The sequence below is a fragment of the Nannospalax galili genome, unplaced genomic scaffold (assembly GCF_000622305.1).
Source record: "Nannospalax galili isolate Female #2095 unplaced genomic scaffold, S.galili_v1.0 scaffold171, whole genome shotgun sequence".
Classification (NCBI taxonomy): Eukaryota; Metazoa; Chordata; class Mammalia; order Rodentia; family Spalacidae; genus Nannospalax; species Nannospalax galili.
In genome coordinates, this window is record NW_008329362.1 from 1,747,743 (window position 1) to 1,770,073 (window position 22,331).

General features: G+C 36.6%; 1 protein-coding gene across 1 annotated transcript in view; it reads right to left on the bottom strand.

Moving 5' to 3' along the window:
* The window catches only part of Cftr (CF transmembrane conductance regulator), a gene marked incomplete at its 5' end in the record, with an annotated part of 143,142 nt that overhangs the window by 82,124 nt on the left and 38,687 nt on the right, over window positions 1-22,331 (bottom strand). The window contains one exon of the mRNA XM_008837214.2: window positions 17,680-17,871. Within this exon, the coding sequence (XP_008835436.1) occupies window positions 17,680-17,871 (192 nt within the window). The remainder of the gene's footprint in view (window positions 1-17,679; window positions 17,872-22,331) is intronic.

Sequence of the window (22,331 nt, forward strand, 5' to 3'; positions counted from 1 at the left end):
TGATTCATTTGTTTTTGTCTTAACAAGATGCAGCTAGCTATGTAGCCCAGATTTGGCTCAAACTCTTGGGCTGAAGCAATCCTGTCTCTGTTAAGAAGTATCTAGGACTATAAGCACCCACCATCATATCCAGCCCAAACTTTTAATAGGCATAAATCCAAAGCAATATTTCCATCCCAAAGAAAAACTGGGGCGTGGTAGTTCTTCACTTCCATCACCATTCCCCTACATTTCAAACAGGAAACCATGGTATTTAGAAGAACAGTCTCATCTGGTGTGGTGCACATGCCTTTAATCCCAGCACTTAGTTGGGAGGCAGAGGAAGGAGGATGTCTGTGAGTTTGAGTCCAGCCTACTCTACATAGTGAGTTCTAGGCCAGCTGGGGCTACAGGGAGACAGACGCTGTCTCAAAAAGAAAAGAAGAAGAATTTCACCTGGCCTGATGGCACACACTTTTAATCCCAGGATTCAGGTAGCACAGACAAGTAGATCTACATGAAATCAAAGCCAGACTAGTCTACATAGTGAGTTCCAGGCCAGTTGTGGCTACAGGGAGATTCTGTGCCAAAAATAAATAAATAAATAAATAAATAAATAAATAAATAAACGCTTCCCTATGTACTGAAGATATTCAGAAATTATCACTGCAGCAGAATGAGCAAATAAAATGCGGCATGTGGTGAGGGACTACCGCAGTGGGAAGAAAAGAATGAGGGAGAACAGATGGTTTATGCAGGTAAAGGTATATGCCGCCAAGTCTGAGGACCTAAGTTTGATCCCTGGAATCCATGAAGTAGAGATAAACTGACTCCCAAGAAACCTTCACAGGGGCACTAAGGCATAAGTGTGCACGCGCGCGCGCGCACACACACACACACACACACACACACACACACACGCACAATCACTCAGAAATTAAATAAATAAATAAAGTGTGATACAAAAAATTTTAAAAAACAAGTGAAAAAGACATTATTGTCTCAACAAGGTAACAAGAGTCAGGAGCTTTAGACAATAACCCACACAAATTACACTACTATGTAGATTTCAAACCTAACCAAACAGCTACAAAATATTGTTCATTGATAATCACATGTACGTATGAATGTAAATTCTTTTAAACGTACGGAAAAGTATGCAATTCATTCCTAATTGTTATTGCCGGGCTTAGTTTTGTTGCAGCGCTGTGGTGACTATGGGAAAAGAGGTCCTACTATGAATTTGTCTAGGCTTCTAACAAAGTACCTAATTATAGGGATGCTGTCAAGTGAACATTCTTTTCTACAACAGGCATTAGTTGTAAGGATTACCTTTCAAAGGTATGAAGATAGAAGATTCTTCTGAAAAGTTTTTATGTTCTGAGTCAAAGTTTGGCGCCTGCTTTCATGAGTTTAAACCATTTGTGAAGAGAAATGTGTACTTTTGGATAACTTTAATTTAATGAAGATCTCGGAAACCATAATTAGCATAAAGCTAATGAAATTGAAATGAAGCCAAACAGTGTGTGTGTACATGGGGCGGGGCGGGGGGAGGTTTACAGTGAGGAGAACTGTGATTAAGCTCATTTAAAAACCACGTGCATTAGTATGTCAATACCCTGTTATTAACATGAGTACTTATTCCGATTATTCATTTGCAGATTTACGAGCGTTTGGCATTCCTTATTTTTTGATTCAACATAAAGCACGTTGTTTTGTATGTGTTGTTAATCAGTGATCTTTGCTGACTACTAAGGATACTCAAATCTCCAAATATATTCACCTTAAGGGTACTGGATTCGGGCCTCACAGATTTTTCCTTTCAGTGAAAGTTATAATCTAAAAAACTGAAAGTTATAATCTAAAAATCCCAATCTGAGCTATCATTAACTTTTTTAAAAATAATATTTTTATACTTTGAAAGTTCCATACATTTATACAGTGTATGTTGATCGTATTCATCCACCACTGCCCCCCTTCCAACTCTGCAGAGTAGCCCCACCCCATTCCCCTCTCAGCTTCACGTCTTACTTTAATGTTTTGTTACTAATAACCCCCTGATACCATGGGCTTTTTTAAAGGCCACATGAAAGCATATGCCGCCCAAAGTAGCCCTGCACAGGGACAGGTTCTATCTGACTCTGGTTATACTGCACGTTCTTTTGAGTTTCTTTGGGGTTATCCACAACACTTGGGGAAAACCATTTGTTGGAATAAGGGTACTGAATAGGGCACTGGGTGTGATTTGACATTACTCACAAATCAGCTACTTGGGTTTATTTATTTCAGTTTATTTTGTTTTATGTGTGTGTTAGGATGAACCCAAGACCTGTGTACATGCTAAGCAACTGTCTGCTATAATATTGTTTAATAAAAGAAAAAATGCAATCCTAAACTTTCACAATCAGTTAATTTTCTTATTGAAGAAGACCCCAAGATACTTTTCTTTGAAACTGGTTTCCACTACCATTTTAATTTTTATCTCCTCTTTCAATATAGTTTATTTATAAATAAAGTCAAATATCTGAATAATTAGTTCTTAAGGTATGATCCTCAGGTCAATTACCAAAAACACCTGTGGATTTTTTTTTAAATCGCTGCCACTATTCTTACTCAGGAGAATTTGGACAAGGCCCAGGAATCTTCATGCCAACCTGTGATGACGGTGCTTACAATGTTTGAGCTTCTCATCTGGATACTTGTTCTTTTGGTTGACTTCCTTTATTACAGGCTAGTCAGAAAAGCAAATGTCAACTTCAAAGGATTCTATGCATACAACACAATGTGTTTATTTGAGATTGTAAAACACTTGAAAATGCTTAGATAAGCGGACTAGAGAGGGTCAAAGTAATAGTACAATTAGTGTGCAATAAAGATTAACGTATTTTATTATTAAGGAGTGTATAATATAGCCGTTGTGGTATATGTTTTTTATTAATGCTTACCATTTGACTTTTTAAATAAAATTTATCATCCTAGCATTATTCAGCTGGACCAATCATACCAGAAGTCATTAAGGAAAATTTGCTAATATAAAGCTCATTTGCTCTGAATTTTTCACACAATAGAGCAAAAATAGAGTCTGTTATAATGAGACAGGAGAGAGAGAGAGAGAGAGAGAGAGAGAGAGAAGAGAGAGGAGAGAGAGTTAGACTAAGGGTGGCGTGTTGCATGCCCTAGTCCTGTGTAATTTTGCAATATTTGCTGAGTACATTTGAGCTTCCCGTAACTTTGAAGATATGAAAATACCATAAACCTTATTTTATGGCTGACTTATCACTTTTAGAACAACCTTGACAATATAGATGCTGTTTTAAAGAAGGAGAGTGAGAAGCTAGGGCCAAGGGAGCATGAACTTCAGGGTAATGCTGTTAAATAAAGAATATCTTCAGCAGTGAATCACTGGATAATTAATGCCACTGTTATTAATGTTCTAAAAAGTCACTAAACATTTCAGGCTTTATGCACACAGAAATTCGGCAAGGGAAGGTAGATAAGGGGCAGGCAGAAAGAACCAGTAAGGAGACAGGAAGTTAGAGAGAGAAGACATGAGGGAGCCAAAAAACTACTGGAAGAAGAAATCACATCGTCATTTGGTTTTTTTCACACAATCATCGTAGAAATGAGTGTGTGTCCCAGAAAGATACAGATCAACTGAGGTAGGCTTTCGTTGAAGAATATAGACACTAATGAGTCCAAAATTTAAACAGGATTTACGTCTATGAGATAAGAAATGTTGTTGACCTAAGTCAAGCTTGATTACAATTAGCTACAGACAAAAATCTTGGCAAAGACTTAGCGCTGCTAGAAAGCATGAGAAGTGAGAATTTTTATCAATTTTAACAATAAAAAACATTTCCTTAATTAATGGGCACTAATCAAGTTTATAGTAGAAAATTTTCAAACTCAGTATTTAATACAATTTTTATCAGAACCAGCAAAATATAAAACTTGGTGTTAAAGGAGTTATCATTAACATTATACTCCTAGGGTTGGGACAATGACTGTGACTCAATGAGTAAAGCACTTGCCTCACAAACCTGATGACCTGAGTGTAGATTCCCAGAACCCGCATAAAAGCTAAACATAGTACCTCAAGTGCCTGTAATCCCAGCGTTCCCTGACAGGAGATAAGAGGTAGAGACACGAGATTTGCCAGACACTCAGAAGCTTGGAGGCCGGCTAGACTGACCTATGCAACAGCAAAGGAGAAATTCTGTCTCAGACAAGGTGGAAAGTGAAGGCCACTTCCCAAAGTTGTTGTCTGACCTCCACATACATGAGGTAGTATGCACATGCCCACACTCACATATTCACATACTATACACACACATCACACACACACACACACACACTCAAACTAAACTCATTTTATAATCAGTTTTCCTATGTTTGTGAAATTGTGAGTATAAATATAACTGTTAATATCTCTGTACTTCTTTAGTGTATAGATCGGTCCTTGGATTTGAAATAGATAGCGCAACCATTTTTAAGAACTGAAAGTCCCATGATTTAACGAGTTTTGGGAGAGTCCTTGAGGAGTGCTAGAACACTAAGTGTTGGGTTTCTTGGTTTCTTCAAGAGCTAGAGAACTCTATGAGAACTGGATTTCCCTCGTCACATAAATGCAAACAAACAAATAAAAAACCTTCAAATGCTTGACATTAGATTCATTTAAATAAACCAAGAAAACTCTCTGAATAACTGTGATAAAATTGGTTTTAAGAATTGGCATTTAGGAGCTACGAATCCCTTATCTGTCTCCTCTACGTCTTTCTACTCTAAATGCTAAGACAAGTACAAAACTTGGAAAAGAATGAAATACCAGTACATTTCTGTGTTTTCTTGAACTTGTTCCTGCTCTGCATTTCTCAAAACTGTTTCCAGGTTCCTAGTCCCTAAAGCCTCTTGCTTTGTTACTCAGTTTCTTAAGAGTAGGAGAGGCTTCACACCCACCACACATTGCTCTTTAATTCTTAAGACAATCCTGAGTCTCTGACTAGAGCTGACTTTATACCAAGAGCTGTTCAACTTCCCCCAAACAGGTTTTAGCCCTGTTCTGACTACCCACCTGCTCTCAAACTATTGTATTAAATTTGAGCTTATGAGACATGAAGAGGAGATCCTACCCCAAGGGAAGAGGAAAGAGAAGAAAAAAATAAGAAAGCTAGAAAGAAACTTTCCTGGCTTATTTATATTTCAAGTGTGTTAAGATAGGATGTTTCCCAAGATAGCACTTAATTCAAATTATGGTTGCATGAAAATTATCATTTTCACAAACTAAATATGAAGTATGTAAGGACTGTCTCAATTTTACCAGTACAATTTGTTATAGAATCTCCTTTACAAATGTCAAATAATCCAGTGGTTTAATACTATTGCAATCACAGTGAAATTAAGAACCATGAAGTTCTAATTTAAAGTCAACAATAGTCAAAGGGTAATTAGAATCTGAGATAGTACTTTTCTAATATTCAACATGCATCGAGCATACCAAAAACATAAGTAGGCAGAAGAACTGATTTGTATTCCTGGACTCACAAATTTTGAACACTTATTTCAGTAAGTCTCAAACTTTCACCCCTTTTTCTTTAAAAACTAAATAATTATGAACTTCTAACTACAACATCTTCATTGCCCTCCTTTTACTTGCATATTGACATTATAGAAGTCTTCCTAAAATATGACTTTGGTTAGGGCACATCACCAAAAAAGCAACTGTGGCAGCCACTGTATGCCCACATGCTGCCATCCCAGGGTAACTGCCTGTGCCCCCAAGACTAGAGCACTAAGCACTGAGTTTGCCAGGCCCCTCTGCAGCTAGAGCACTGCTGAGACTTGGATCACCAGATGCCTGAAACAGGAAAGTGAAATGGGAGCGTTCCTATCCTTTTGCCTCTTTTTGTATGTTTTTTTTGTTTTGTCTAGGACATAAGGGGTAGACGTTATCACTTTCATTAGGGGAAACACTATGCTACTTGCCCTGACTCTCCATACAGCACACATTCTTCCATTGTTTTTACTGTACTTATAAAAAAAGATCATTTAAAAGATTTATTTATTTTTATTTTATGTGTATGAATGTTTTCCTGCATGTATGTAGGTGTACCACCTGTGTGCAGTGCCCATAGGGGCCAGAAGAAGGTGTTGGATCCCCTAGAACTGGAGTTACAGATGATAGTTGTCAGCTGCCATATGGGTGCTGGGAACTGAGCCTCAGTCCTTCTGGAAGGGCAGTAAGTGCTCTTATCTACTGAGTCATCTCTCCAGCCCCCCAAATCCTACTGTATGTACTATAGTCTATCTCCTCTGAGTAGAATGCAAGATACCTAGAAGCAGAGACTCTTGCTTAAGTGTTTCCTTAGTTTCCAAAATGATGCCACAATGAAGCTCTATAAATGTCTGAGAATGAGTAGGAACTCCCTCAACTTCCTATACTGACCTTATACTGACCTTATATTTCATCTATAATGTTTTCTTTTCATTCTCTTACTTTGTCAAAGGCAAGCATCCCTCACTGAATGGGTCTGATGCTCCAACATGCTCTGTGTCTCTGGCCTCCTCCTTCTGTAAGTCATCCCTGATCTTCTGTACTGAGTCTTTGGCTGCCCCCTCTCCTTGGACTTCTTCCACTGCCATTCAGTCATGCTCCTTTCCTTAATTATGAATCAGATTATTTTTTTCTATGTTCAATAGCTTTAGATATTTTAAATCAATTTTCTGTTCACATGCCGTGACCACTTTTAACATTGTTACCCATTGCCCTCTTATTGATTTACATATATTTTGATAAAATGAAGAAATCAATTCTTATTCATCTTACTTGATCTTTCCAAAGAAGATGCTGTTAGTGAGCATTCCCAATTAAACATCTTCTCTCCTTCCCTTCCACAGCACCATATTCTCTTGGATTTGTAGCTCTGCTGACTTTAGTCTCCTCCTCATGCTTTTTATATGCATGCCCCTTCCACTCTGCTACCACCTAACCATCGATACTCCATCCTCAGTTCAACTCTTGTCACAGTATCTACCTTGGTGCTATTATGCACTTCTATGGCTTCATTTACATCCATAGGCTGAGGAGTTCCCTCTGGTCCACCTCCAATCAAAAATCTCTCCATCACAGTCCCCTTCAATGATCCATAATAGTGCCCACGTTTCCAAAATAAAGCACACTGTTTTCACCTTACCAACTTGCCTCAGCAAGTAGTATACACCTACCCAGCTGTCCATGAAAGAAACTTGGCATGGAAAAGAGAGGGGAATGGGGAGGTGCTGGCCATAGGGTACAATATTTCAGTTAAACCAATGAATAAATTCTGGAGGTACACTGTTTTGACTTATTAGAGTCGATATGATATTATCTACTTAAAATTATTGAGACTAGATCTTAGATTTTTGATGGTTCAATTGTTTGTTGATTTTAATAGGTCTCACTGTGTAGTCCTAGCTTCCTTGGAATTCACTGTGTAACCAAGGCTGACCCTAAACTTACACTGATCCTTCTGCCTCTGCCTCCTCAGTACTGGGATTATAGGTATGGACTACCTGACCTAGAGAGTAGATCTTAAATGTTCTCAACACCCATAAAAACAAATGACAACTATGTAAGTGATTAATGTATTTCATTAGGCATGTATATAGTATAGTAAGTTCTATATCTATTAGAATACTTAAGTAAAAAGAAGCAAAAATGGGTATATACATACACATGCACATATATTCAGTACACACATATATGAATATATATATATATATACTCTATGTGGAAAATATATACAAACTATATGATTCAATTATACCTTAGTGAACAGCTCAAAATTCTAAAACTAAGTAAATAAAACTTTAAAACTTGGGACCAACTTCCGTATCCCTCTTCCTTATTTCCCATATCAAATAATAGCTAATCCACTCAATTTTATAATAGTCTTAGGAACCAGTTTGCTTTCTATCTCTACTGCCTCCTACACAGTGGGTCAATATCATTTGTCATCTGAATCATTATTATAGCCTCCTATATTATCTACCTGCCACCATCCTTGCTCCTCCTCCAATTACCTATACTTTATATTGCAGTTAGAAGCATCTTTGTAAAATGTAAATCTGTTGACATCACTTCCTAATTTAAAACCTTCCTGTAAAAACTGAGCCAGCTTTCAGGAGGCAGAGGCAGGTGGATCTCTGTGAGATCTAGGCCAGCCTGGTCTACATAGTGAGTTCCAGGCCAGCTAAGGCTATTGGGAGACCCTGTCTCAAAAAAATTAAAATTAAAATTAAAAAATTTATGTAAGTCTCATAATCCTTAAATAAAGTGCGAGTTCCTTAATACAACATATAAAGTCCCTCTAAATACAACCTCCCCTTCCCAGTTCAACTCTGTTACATAGCTTTTTCTTTCCAAACTCCAGTGCTACTATACCACCTATAGCTCCCCCAGGCTACAAAGGATCTAGACTTCTTTCCTATTGTAGTCCAATGGCATACACCTGATGCCAGCTCCTAATGCAACATCTTATTTGGTCTAGGTCTCTCTTTCTAGAATGTTCTCCTGTGCTTCTTCATTCATCTCTCATCCTTCTGCCTCTGCTTCCTTGGTGCATAAGAGCACCAAGGTAGATACTGTGACAAGAGTTGAACTGAGGATAGCTTATCGATGATTAGGTGGTAGGTTTTTTGTTTGTTTGTTTGTTTGTTTTAATAACAAGGTCTCCATAGCCCCAGCCCACCTGGAACTCACTATGTAGACCAGGCTAGACTGGATCTCACAGAAATCTGCCTATCTCTGCCTCCTGAGTGCTGGGATTAAAAGCATGCACCACCATGCCCAGTGTCCTCTCTCACTTTAGATGCCTCTTCCTCAGGGAAAAATTTCCTGATCTTTTTAGGACCATATTGATACTTCCTGATACTTATATAATTACCCTGACAAATATAGAACTTACTAACCTACAATAATAAGCTAGTTTTTACTTGCTTATTATTCTTCACTAGAACAAATGGGATAAGGGTTATACCTTATTCATCGATATCATTCACAGAGTTTGACATAATCATTAGTTCAGTGTTCGTACTCATATTTACTGAATGAATATATGTCTTCCCTCTGCAAATTTCTGTAGCCAAAACTTCATTATAAACAGTGTTCTTTACTTGCAGGCAGCATCCAGAGTGCTTATAGCTCAGCATTGTATTTATAGTGGGAACTCAAAAAGATTGCTGAAATCTTTTAATATATTTTATTATTTTTATTTTATGTGTATGAGTGTATTGCCTGTGTGTATGTAAGTGCACACATGTCATGCAATGCCCTCAGAGGTCAGAAGAGAGCATCAGATTCCCCTGGATCTGCAGTTACAGGTGGTTATTAGCCCGCCATGTGGATCTTCTGCAAGAACAGCTAGTTCTCTGAACCGCTGAGCCAACTCTCCAGCCCCAAAATAAAATTTTTAATTCATCAATCTAAATCATTGATAACTAAATGTCATAAGTAAAAACTACTTATCCTATCATTATGAACTTAGTTCTGAAAGGAAATAATGGTATGCATTCTGCCTATCTAGAGAAGATTCAATTTAGGAAACACAAAGTTTTCCTCCCTGGAAAGGCCACCATGAACATTTCTCTCTGCCCACAGAGTTAGAAGCCTAGAGAGATGTCTAAATTTTGCTGCAGATGCTGAATTTAGTCAGAGACTTCTGAGTTCCCTGCCACATCTATTTTTACCAATGTGAGCCAAGATGAAAGTGCTCAGAACTGAACCCAGTCCTCTGCAAGAACAGCAAATACTCTTAACCACTGAGCAATCTGTCCAGCACTAAAGTTATGGTTTTAAATTTTTCTCTTGGTTTCTGGGGCTGGAGAGATTTCTCAGTGGTTAGGAACACTGTTCTTGCAGAAGATCCAAGTTCAAATCCCAGCACCCACATGGCATCTAACAAATGTCTGTAACTCCAGTTCCAGGGGATCCAACAGCCTCCTCTGTCCTCTGCAGGCATTGCACAACACGGTGAACTTACATGCAGGCATAACACTCAGACACATAAAACAAAAATAATAAATAATAAACTTTTTTGGTCTTTTTGAGACAGGGTCTATATAAAATATTTTTTTAAAAAACTTCTCTTGCTTTCTTCTTAGATTATATATCACCTAAATATGGAAATTTCTGAGTCTAGAATCTCAGTTCTTAAGGTTGAAACAGGCATATATACAGGAAAGATTTTATAAAATTACCATTATCTTTGGAAATTTTAATGATTTCACATTTTGTTTTATATATAAAGGCCTGACTTAAATGTCCTAATTTCACTATCTGCTACTGGAATAGATTGATCCCAGACAGTTACAATTATGTTCATCTACTACTGTTCTGTTGATTTGCCAAAATCTTGCTAAGATGGCCAATCCCTGAGCTATTTTGGTTTTAGAGACGTAAGACCTCTCCTTTGTTAACCTAATAGTTAGCTCTATAATTGTGGTATTACTCCCTAAAGACTAGTTTGCACTTTTAAAATCAGCACATTTTCACTTTGACTGCAAACTAGGTAAAGAAGTCACCACATAAATCAAAAGTGAGGGTTCCATGGGATAATTCATGCTAAGTGCTTAGTATAGTACTGGCATGGATACTCTTTCATAAATATTAGCTCCTATTTATTTTTTAAGTTCCTGGGCTCAAATGAAGTAAAACAGTTTAGTTCATAAATCACTATGGCATTCCCATTTAGTTCTAGTTCAATAGTTTTATAAAATCAGTATCCCTGCTTCATATTACAGTAAATAAAGCCCAGTATTCTCTAACTACCTACCAACAGAAAATTATAGGTAGTTCAAAGAACAGCCAATAGGATTTATTGTGGTTGAAAGGGACATATATAGTTCAATGTACTTTAAATGCCTGCTTTAGATATCCATTATGCTTGAGTTACTACTGAATGTAAATGCTAAATCCTATGGCTCCTTTATCTTTTCAGTGCATCCAACTGTACAGCTGTGAATTCTCCTGCATTGGTAAACTGACAATTTAAAGGTTCAGTCTCAGTATCTTATAGGATAGTCTTGGCCAGACCTAGAGACCAAGAGGTCAAATTCAAATTTAGTTAGTCATGTGGAATCTCTATGAAGGAATTTATTTTCCAGAACAGCCTTATTTCTTTGCCTATTTCCCTCCCTAGTTTTTCATTACTTCTTGCCAATTTCCCTTCCAAGGTTTTTTTAAAGAAAAACTTTTAATAAATTCTTGCCAATTTCCTTCTCAATACTTCTTTTAGTGATTCAAATACAAAAACTAAGCAATTATGGAAGAGAAAAGACATGCACATTCACCTTCTGCAGCTTACACAGTAATTATTTTTATTGTAATGCATGAATAATGGCTGCCATGGTAGATATTTAATGGGGATCATTTTGTGGTTTCAAAAGTATCAAAATAATATTGTGGAATCTGATTACATATCCGAAGCCCCTGACCTCCTTTGCACATTCCCTACTCTTACTCCCCACCACACAGCATTATAAAAGTCAATTACTTCTCCAAACCCAGGTACATTTGCAAAAGAATGAGTCACTGAATAAAGATAGTCCAATCATTTATTATCTAAACACTGACTTGTCTAGAATTCTCTTTCTGTCAGTGGGGCTAAGGGACAGATTATGGTAATGATGCAGAAAAGGTAGACAAGAGAACAGTGTAACTTTTTCTTCTTCAATATTGAAATACGATTATAGTTTCATATAACAAATAATTTAACTAGGGCTTATATTGATAAGAATCATTTATATTGATAAGAACCAATTATACTGATTCTTTTTTAAGCCCAGTATAGCCTCCTGTACTGTTCACAGTAACTTTAAGTACCAAGGAAAATTCTACAGGTAGTTTGTACCGATTGGGGAGGAAAATGGAGAAAAAGTGAATGTACATCAAGATGCATAAAAGTATTTCACAAGTAACTATCCATCACCTAGAAGTTCATTCTATTACAATCTAGATTTAATCAAGCTTTATAAAGCAAGACATGAAGATTTTCCCAAGAGAAGACAGAAGTACAAAATACAAATATGACTTATCCAGCTGAGGCTGCATGTTATAAATTATTCTATCAACATAGAACTCTCTCCATGCCTTTACCTGTGATAAAGTCTTTAGCTATCTCATCAAGTGAATAATTTGTAACAACAAACTAAAATCAGAACACTATGTGAAATATGTTGTGCATGCTTTTCCCATCCAGACAAACTTACACATACCTGCCTACTCCTATGACACTGGGTATCATGACATACACAGTGCTTTGAAGATCTTGGAGCTGAATAAAAACACAAAAATGAGGAAGAGAATATTCCATCTTCATCTCTAGTTCTAAGCCTAGGTACAGCACATTAAGAAACAAATCAACTTGAGCAGTCAAAATGAAAACAGAGTCATGAATGTTTGTATTTGGCAAAAGGGGCTGCCCAGAGATTGTACTGAGGATTCTTGTGTTGATGCCAGCTGCTTAACCATTGAGGACTCTGTAGGTATCTTGTGTTTCTGTGATCAAAACTCCTACTTGCTTAAAAAAATAAAATTTCCATTTGGTTACCTGTATTGGGGTTCTTACTGGACCTGATAAAAGGTGAGAGGATTTGTATAAGAAGAACATAAATGGAAACTTAAGTCACCAGAAATAGGGAAAACTTCTGATTTTTTACTCTAGACAAGAAGTCTTTGGGGGGAAGTCCAGCAATTGTGTGCTCTCATAGAATCATCTGCTTAGACTCTGAGACTGTGAGACTCATAGAACATTTTCTGAGAAAAATTCTTACAAGCAACAATTGTTTCCAAAACAATCATCCAATAAGAATTTACTGTTCTATCAACATATTAGGTAGAATGAACCAAATAATAGTTTGGAGTCATTATGTTCAAGAAGTTTGTTCCGTGGAAAACATATAGCAAATATTCATGCATTCACACCAAAATAACAGAATAGCATATGCTAATTTGTTCATTGTACAAATTACATCTGTCATTTTATTTTTTTTTTTGCATTTTTACTGAATTTTGGGAATTATCATAGTTTGATGGCGTTTAGATCTGCTCCCCTCTCCACACCTACCCCTACTGCCCCCTGTTCCATTTAATGAACCATCATATATATATCATATATGTATATAATATAGGCTATAAAGTATGAGGTCTTAACTCTTACCAGAGACGTTTTCTTATGCAGCAGATGGTGATTAACACAGAAATCCACAATTGGCCAATATGCAGAGAACTTATCCCTGAATAGGATACCTATTTCAAACCTCTGCCTTCCAAGGCTCAGGGATTATTGCAAAAGAGAAGGTGGAAACATTTGCCATTTTAAAGAACAAGTGATTCAGGAAAAGACTGGGTGCTTTTTGCCTTTCATAAGGTGACTAAATAGTTCTAACAATTGGAAAACTAGGCAGGATAAAAAGGAGCAAAAACTTAAGGATTCTTTAAATTAAAAAAAAAAAGTTTGACATTTTCAACAAAGAGAAAGAGGGGTAAATTGCAAATTAAAAAGCGAAATGGAGGCAATAACTGCTTTAAGTGTTTACTAAGCCCCACTTAGTGGTCTCCTCAAGTGGTTCCTTGTCAGTCAAACCTGTGACCCTTATTTCCTGTTCTTGTTACTCAGGGATCTCCTAATCTTAAAGCAATTTATATCCTCTTTTAATTACTTGAGAGACAAATTCTTTCCTAAGTAGTCATTTTCTCTGCTACTTTTTCATGTGAATGAAAGATATGGTGTTTCTTATCTTCCCACAGTTCCTCTATATACCTGTGTCTCTTCTTTGCCCTCCACTCCCCCACTATTATCAAGAAAACTGAAATAGCTTCCTGTTAGTGTCCTTTCCTCCAGTCACAGCAGCAAATACTACTGCAAATTATAATGACAACAATGGCCGTTTTATTTAGGAAGAATTTTCTATGTGCTAGAGAAATCTTTGACAGCTACAAAATAGGAAATAATATCTTCATATTGCAGAGGATAAAACTGAATATACAGACAGGTTAAATAACTATAACCCAGCTTTGCCAGATTTCAAAAGCTCTGCTGTTTCTGCTCCACTAAATATCTCATTGTACCCGCCTTAATTTGCTTCTCATTATTACAGAGGGACAGGGCTAAGCTTCAAAGTGATTGTATCATTATCCTATTTAAGTTCTCCAAGATTCAGTTCCTGAGACTGGTATCCATGACATGGATCACCAATTCCATTCCTGCTCACTCATTATCCTTGATTATATTATGGTTCTATCAAGATGCTTGTCATCTCTTGTGTCAATGAAGTGGTTTCATACTGTGTCTTTCTGCTCCGTTTCCTTTGTCCAGAGTAATTTCTATCTGTAACTTACCCTTCAGGGTGTCTTCTCTTAGAGACAGGCTCCCTGAAATGCCCAGGCAGTCTAAAAGCCCAATCCTGGGCTCTCGTAGTACCCTAACAGTAACTCCAGCCCAACACTTGCTATATCGTATCAAAATGAACTCTGTGTTTATTTTTTCCAAGAATTATCCTATAAAAGGTAATTAAGCTTTCATTTTGTACCCACCAGAACAGTGCCTCTGTCCTTAGTTTTTGTTGTCAACTTGACACAACCTAGAATCACCTACAAAGAGCGAGGCTCAATTGAGGAATTTCCTAGATTAGGTTGGTCTGTGGACATGTCTGTAGGGCATTATCTTGATTGCTAATTGATGTCATAGTGCCCAGCCCACTATGGACGGTACCTCTGTTGAAGATGACTAAGTGTGAGCCTGGGAGAACCCAGAGAACAAGCCAGCAAGCAGCACTGCTTCCTGGCTCCTACAATGACTTCCCTTGCTGAACTGTGGCCTGGAAGAATAAGCAAATAAATGTTTTACTTCCCTAAATTGATTTTGATCAGTGTTTTACCATAGCAACAGAAATCAAACTAGAACAATCTGGCATAAGGGAACCACATAAATCATATTTGTGAGTCTGAAAGAGGCGCAAAAAGTGGGATCAGTTCCCACCTCTATTGCTGTTTTTAGTACAGGGAATCATGTGTCCACATTCCAAACCTTCAGGATCTGTTATCATCCAATTTTTTCTCTAATACTGAAACTTTTGTTGACTAGGCCATGCAGACCAACTACCACAATTAATAAACAGACCACTTTTGACAACATAAAAATGCATATGGATGATTTTTCTTTCTTCTTTGGCTTTATGGTTCTCCTTTTCCTTATCAAACTACATCAACTTCTAACACTAACCTGCATCTTAGCTCCACTGTAGTCACTCATTAATAAGAACTGGCTTTCAGAGGCATTTATCCTGTTTTTCTCTATAATGTTATGCTATACCTCAATGAAAATTAGAAATAAGTTAGCTTTTTTCTGAGTGGACTTCATGCTAACTGTATTAGGCACCTTAGCTGTGTATCTCATTTAATCTTCTCCAGGCCATTTTGCCCACTTCTTTACACCAGTCTAATATTCTCTCTGCTTTGTCAGCGACTCTAAGGTTCTTAATCAAAAGTCCCTGAGGCCATAAGCTTCATTCTTGTAACACAGGGAATTCCACAGAAAATCATTCCATCAGGGGACACTAGGCTTTTCTCCACTCTGGAGGCTGTTCTTTAAGCAGACCCAGATGGAGTCTCTGCTTCCTCCTCCTATTTCTATAAAAAAAATATATCGTTTTCATTTTTGTTAACTGATTTGTTTCTCTCACTAGTCCATAATCCTTTGACTACTCTTGGTGCACCGTGTAAATTACAGCAAGTCTTAGCAGATGTTTTCTAAATGAAGACTCATTACTTTTTCTACTTTAAAAGTTTATTCAGCACTATCATCTGCGCATGGGCATAGGGACATCCACAGGTAGCACCATTGAACTCAGTGGGTTAAGTAAAGGCATGGTGTTGGAAGGGAGAAGTGGTAGTGGAGGCCTGGAAGAAGCAGAAGGGAAGGGAGATGGGGATGGATTACACAAACATGTGTTCTATACTTACATGAAATTGTAAAATAATTTTAGTATTGACCATGCAAACAGGAGGAACAATATGATGTTTCTTCTCCTTCTTTATATTTAACAGATTTATTAATATATAATTCACATATCATGTAATCTTCATTATTAATATAGGGATCTCTACTATGAACCTTTCAAAAGTATACTGTCTTTGTCAGCTAAATATTACCAGGACTAACACAGTGTTCAGATGCAGCAAATACTTATCCCATGGATGAGAGATTAAGAGTTCTAAACTCAGTGTTACTAGCAAAAACAATGAGTCTTTCTGTAAGAAACAGTATATTTTAAAATGAAATAGAGATCTTTTTTAAAGGTTAAAAATTCATTCAATTTTATGTCTTACTGGGCTTATACTGAGTAAAATATTGTATAACTGTATTAATTCAACAGCGAACCTATAAATTTTATAGCCACTTTTGAAAGATATATCTTTGCTCTGGAAACTGTTATTGAGTATGTTAAAGCTGTAATGAAATGCTTCTTCTAAAAAAATAAATTAAAAATAAATAAAAAAGAGTTCTAAGCTTATCAGTAGTGTACCTAAGCTATATTTGGGTTACATAAATTCTTATAGATTTACTTTGAGAGGCTCAAAATACCATTTATAAAATCATTTCTATTAGAAAAATATATACTCAAAAGAAAAATTGAAGGCTACCAAGGAACTGCCAGAACCTTCCCCCTTATGAGTAAGCCAGGCAAGGACATCCATCCACTCTTCACTCATCCCAGGTCCCTCCCAGCAAGACTGCTGCAGAAACTGATATTTTTTCTAACAAACCCAGAGAATGCCACCCTCTAAGGTATGAAATACTGTTCCTAAAAGAAGGTCTTTTAAAGTGTCAAGGATATCTTCTTCAAGGTAAACACAATATTTTATAAAATAGCTTTTCTTTTCATAGTGCTCTTTGGGTATACACAAAACACTACTGTTGAGTTCATAAAGATTTGACTTGTGGTTCCCAAGCATGATCTCACTATGTAGCCCAGACTGGCCTAGGACTTATTATATAGTCCAAATTAGCTTCAAACTCATGATCTTCATGCTTCATCCTCCTGAATATTGAAATTATATGGCATAAGGTACCACACAGTGCATGGCCATTTTTATTTTGACAGAAACCACCCATCATTTAAAAAATAAACTATTGTGTATTTGCAGGGGTCATGAGATTTATTCATTAATCTACCTACAGCAGCTTACTCCTAGAGGAATATTTGATATGTATAGACTGATTAACTGAATAAAGAACTAAATATGCAATCTGGGTAGTCTGAAGGTTGCACATGCATAACCAGTGTTGTGGTTTGAACTTAGGTTCATGTGTTTGAATACTTGGTCCCCAGTTGATATTCATGTACTTGAAACTTGGTCCTCATTAGTGTTTAATTGGGGAAGATTACAGAACCTTTAAGAGATGGAGCTTTACGAGAGGAAGTGGGTCACTGGGGTCAGGCCTTGAGGCTTTATAACCCTGCCCCATCTCCTATTCTCTCAGCTTCCTGACTGTCAATACAATGGAACCAGTCATCTTTCTGTTCCTGTTGCCATGCCTTCCCCACCACAATGGACAGAATCCCTCTAGACCAGTAATCCAAAATAATTAACAAATCTTCTTCAAGCTTCTTTTTCAGGTATTTTGTCAATATAATCATCAATTGTTTCACAACTTTGCTTACCTCCTGTAGTTGGCAAGCTTTGATGACACTCTTGTATCTATAGTCATCATAGGAAACACCAAAGATGATATTGTCTCTGACGGTTCCTGGCATAATCCAGGAAAATTGAGAGCAGAATGAAATTCTTCCACTGTGCTTAATTATACCCTCTGAAGCTTCCAGTTCTCCCATAATCATCATTAGGAGTGATGTCTACAAGCAAAAACATCATTATTAAGGTATTTGATCAAATTACTCTGATTGTCTCCAATTATTCTAAACAGAGGTCTCCTGATTTGTAAAGCTTCCATTAATTCATTTGATTAAAGATGTTTTAAATACATCCTGATCCTGGAACTCTGCTGTGCACAGAAGATAAAAAGTAAATAAAACAGACAATGACAATATGTGAGAAGTGATACAATCATCATCAAGGTTCACAGAGAAGAGCTGTTCCTGAGAAACATGGGATGGGTTTTCAGGCATGAGAAGATTGGTGACAGGGAAAATTTGTTGAGTTCTCTGTCTGAGTTAGATGCTGCCTATGCACTATATGAACTTATTTATTGCAATAACCCTACAAGGTAGATTCAGTGTTAGCTTAATCTTTAAAAGGAGAGATTAGGCTAAAAATGTATATTCAATAAAATGATTCCAACAGCCTTTCCTGGAGTTTATGATAATTTAGAAAATGAACCGAAAGAACTATCAGTGAACAAAGATTTGACCTGAAATTAAAATAGGAGAATTAAAGTTGAAGAAAATATCTTAAATATGCTACATATCCTCACAATAAGAGAAGTTATAGGTAAAACCTAAGTATACAAACAAGAAATGGCATAAATGTGGAGGATAAAGAAAATTTGTAGATTGCCTTAGCAAGAAAAGCTGGAGGTCAAAGGATATCTTCTATGTGTGGTCTTTGGTGTGAGTGTAGTACATCTATATATGCATGCACATTAGTGTGTGGGTGCCTGAAGGTGTGCGTGTACATATGAAGGTCATAAAGGACGTCAGATGTCTTCCTCTGTCACTCCTTGCTTTATTGCCTTGAGATAGGGTTTCTCACAGAACCAAAGCTCACGGTTTGGGCTAGACTGGCTTGCCAGTGAGCTCTAGGGATCCCACTATCTCAGCCCCTCACTGCTGAGGTGGTTATAGGCAAAGCCATGCTCAGTTTTATGTTGATTTTTTTTTTAACATGTGGGTACTGGGGATGCGAACTCACATCCTCATGCTTGCAGAGGAAGTGCTCTTAACCACTATACCATCTAATAGAAGAAAAAGAAATAGCAAAGGAAGGAACAGCACTGATCTTACCAGAGCTCACTATGAATGAACTAAATATACAACAAATTAAATATTCAGCATAGTTATTATAAATGTAACTTGCAAGGGCTCTAGTGGGGGGAGGGAGGCTATGGGAGGGTGCCATCTGGGAAATGGGTGAATAAGATGGTTTGGGATGCTCTGTGTGATATAAAATAAATAAATAAATAAATAAATTTTAAATAAAAAATTCTAAAATCATATATTCAAAAAACAAATAAATGTAACTTGCAGAACAAAAATCGATTTTCCTAAAAAAATCAAAATACAGGTATTCCTTAGTATCCTTGGAAGAGTGGTACAAGAGCCCCATATGAATAAAAAGATACACAGATGCTTAAGTTCATTATATTAAAGAGCACAGTGTTTGCATGTAACCTGTTTATGCCTCCCATACATTTAAATTTTTCTCTAGATAAGTTACAATATCTCATGCAGTGTAAATGATATTTACTTATACTATAGTATTAATAATAGCTAAAAATATATATCAATACAGACACAATTTCTTTTAGATAAAAATTTAAAAAAATTTTTTTGATCTTCAATTGAGTGCAAGGCCATAGACTCCACAGATAAGGAGGGTCAACTTTGTGAATGTATGTGTCTTCAATTACTTACATTCAGCTGATAACGCCCCAAATCCCAACACGATGACATAACTGCAGGCTTTGCAACTTGTTTAAAAATTAGTGGAAACATAAGTGAATTGCTTATTATATACATCTGATACTCAAGTATTAAGTCTAAGCTTTTTATAAAACTCAGCACCAGCCGGGCATGGCGACATGCCTGTAGTCCCAACACTCGGGAGGCAGAGGCAGGCGGATCTCTGTGAGTTCTAGGCCAGCCTGGTCTACATAGTGAGTTCCAGGACAGCTGGGGCTACAGGGAGACCCTGTCTCAAAAAGACCAAAAAAAAAAAAAAAACTCAGCACCAGAGAGAGGCAAGAAGAGATACTAGAGAGGATATGCCATCCTGTGTTACAGAACAATTCAGTTGTGGTTGGGAGAAAACTGAAAAAGCCCCAGAACTTGTGAGACGTCATAAGATGCTTTTACTCAAGGGTACCCATGGTGTAGGCTCCATAACAGGTTCCTGAAATAAGATAATCCTTTGAAGTTTCCTAATTGCAAGTCACTTAGCATAGACCAGGAGGAATTTTCTAGAGATATTCAGTCTAATTGGTGAAAACCACCTACTGCATGCTAGGTACTATGATATCCTTAGAACAGAAAAAATAATACCTTCTCCAGGCAACCACACCAGCAAAGTGATAAAACTAAACATGACTTTATTATTTTATCAGTAATTTCAGGTGTTGAAATTTGGAAAGCGTCATCCATGTAAATACATGCAAAATCACAGAAATAACTTGCTACATTTGCTCTTCTGGACACGCATGCGCGCGCGCACACAGACACACACACACAAACACACACACAAAGATACATTTTTATAAACTATAGCTCTAGGTGTTGAAATTTGGAAAGCATCATCCATGTAAATACATGCAAAATCACAGAAATAACTTGCTACATCTTCTCTTCTGGACACGCATGCGCGCGCGCACACAGACACACACACACACAAACACACACACAAAGATACATTTTTATAAACTATAGCTCATAACATACAAACTGGTTTCTAGCCTATTGTTTTCTTCACTTAGCAACATATATATATTCTTCAAAGTTATTTTTCATATCCTTTTTAATGACCAAATAAAATACCACTATATAGTTACACAACAATTCTCTAAAAAGTCCTATATGGCGCTTTCCTTCCAACATTTGGATAGTAATATTATGAAGCCAGTATCATTATTTTTTAGCATCTTTTCAAAGTTTTCATGTTAGTACAAGCAATGCAGTTTTTCCTTGCTTTTTTCATTTAAGTATGTATCTTGGACTTTTCATATCAAAGAATAGAGAATGTCGATATACAGTCATGCTGCTATGCTCAAAAGATACTTATATAAAATCTCTGCCAAGTTATAAAGAACCCATAAAAATAAAAGGATTTTGGGGTTATTTGAGGCTTTGGGTACAAATTACAAAGTTGAGTAGGTTGAAATTAACTTTAAATATTAATATTTCAATTACTCAATCTTGCATTGTAGTTAGACTTTTTGACCAGTAAAATGATAAGAGTTCCCCTTCCTCCTATTACAAAAGGGCAGTCTTCTCAACTGCGCTGCCAAACTGCATTTTTCAGAAGTGTGAGATTATGCTTCAAGGGCCAAGCCAGGTCTTCCTCTGTCTTCATAGCTCCTTCCTGTAAGACGCAAGTGCAGCTCCAGACCATAATTATATATTCATCAATTTTTAATAGAACTGCATGAAATTAAATTGCTAATAAGTCCAAAAATTTGTAATTCCAAAGCTATTTTTTCACATTTTTCATAGAATTAATATTAAGTACATAAACAACTTTTAAAAGCTATAAAACATAATACCACCTTTCCTAAGCAGATACCCTGGTTGAGATCACCTGCATCCTCTTTAGTATTGGTTACTTATACACCTATGGCACAATTTCTTTTAATAGTGGAATTTTCTACTAATATTATATAAGAAAATGGGGAAAAATAACTCTGTGAGAAAAATTTTCTTTAAGAAGATATATAAAACTATAGCTACTTTATGTAAAGGGCGGGCCCATGTAACACACAAGGAAAGAACAGGAGAGAAAAATAAGCAAACTCTATAGTAATTAGAAATTTTATTAGGCACTTTGTTTCCAACATCTCAGACAAAACTCTTTAAAATGTAGCTCTCCCTGATTAGATATTAATACAAAAATGGAAACTAATTGCCTTTCAGGATTCTTGGTTTTTATTATCATTTACATCTTTACACAGAACTACTCTTTCCTTCTTTCCCCCTTCCTTCATTAACTCCATCCACTTATGTCCTTGAATAGAATTTAAAGATTGGTAAATGTTTTCTTATATTACTAAAAGGTGTTATATATAAAATGACAGTCTAATGGGAGCAGGATCTATTCTTACAGCTCTCCAGAACAAATATTTTTTGCCCTTGGTAACCCACTCCAACATCATGAAGCACTACCTCATCTCAAATTTCATTACTTTTGGTCTTTTAATGTAATTACTAGAGAACAAGCGTCTATCTGTATGAAGGCTCGTATTCTGGAAGATCATGATAAAGTCTGTTCTCGTCAATAAAATCAGATCTCTTAGCAGTTTTCCCTTCTAGCCTACTAGATTTTATAAGATGTACTTCCAATGTTGTTCATTGGGTTGAGTGGCAAGCAGAATGATCACTGAATAAATGAACATTTCTTGAGAAACTTTATATATATATATATCTTTCCA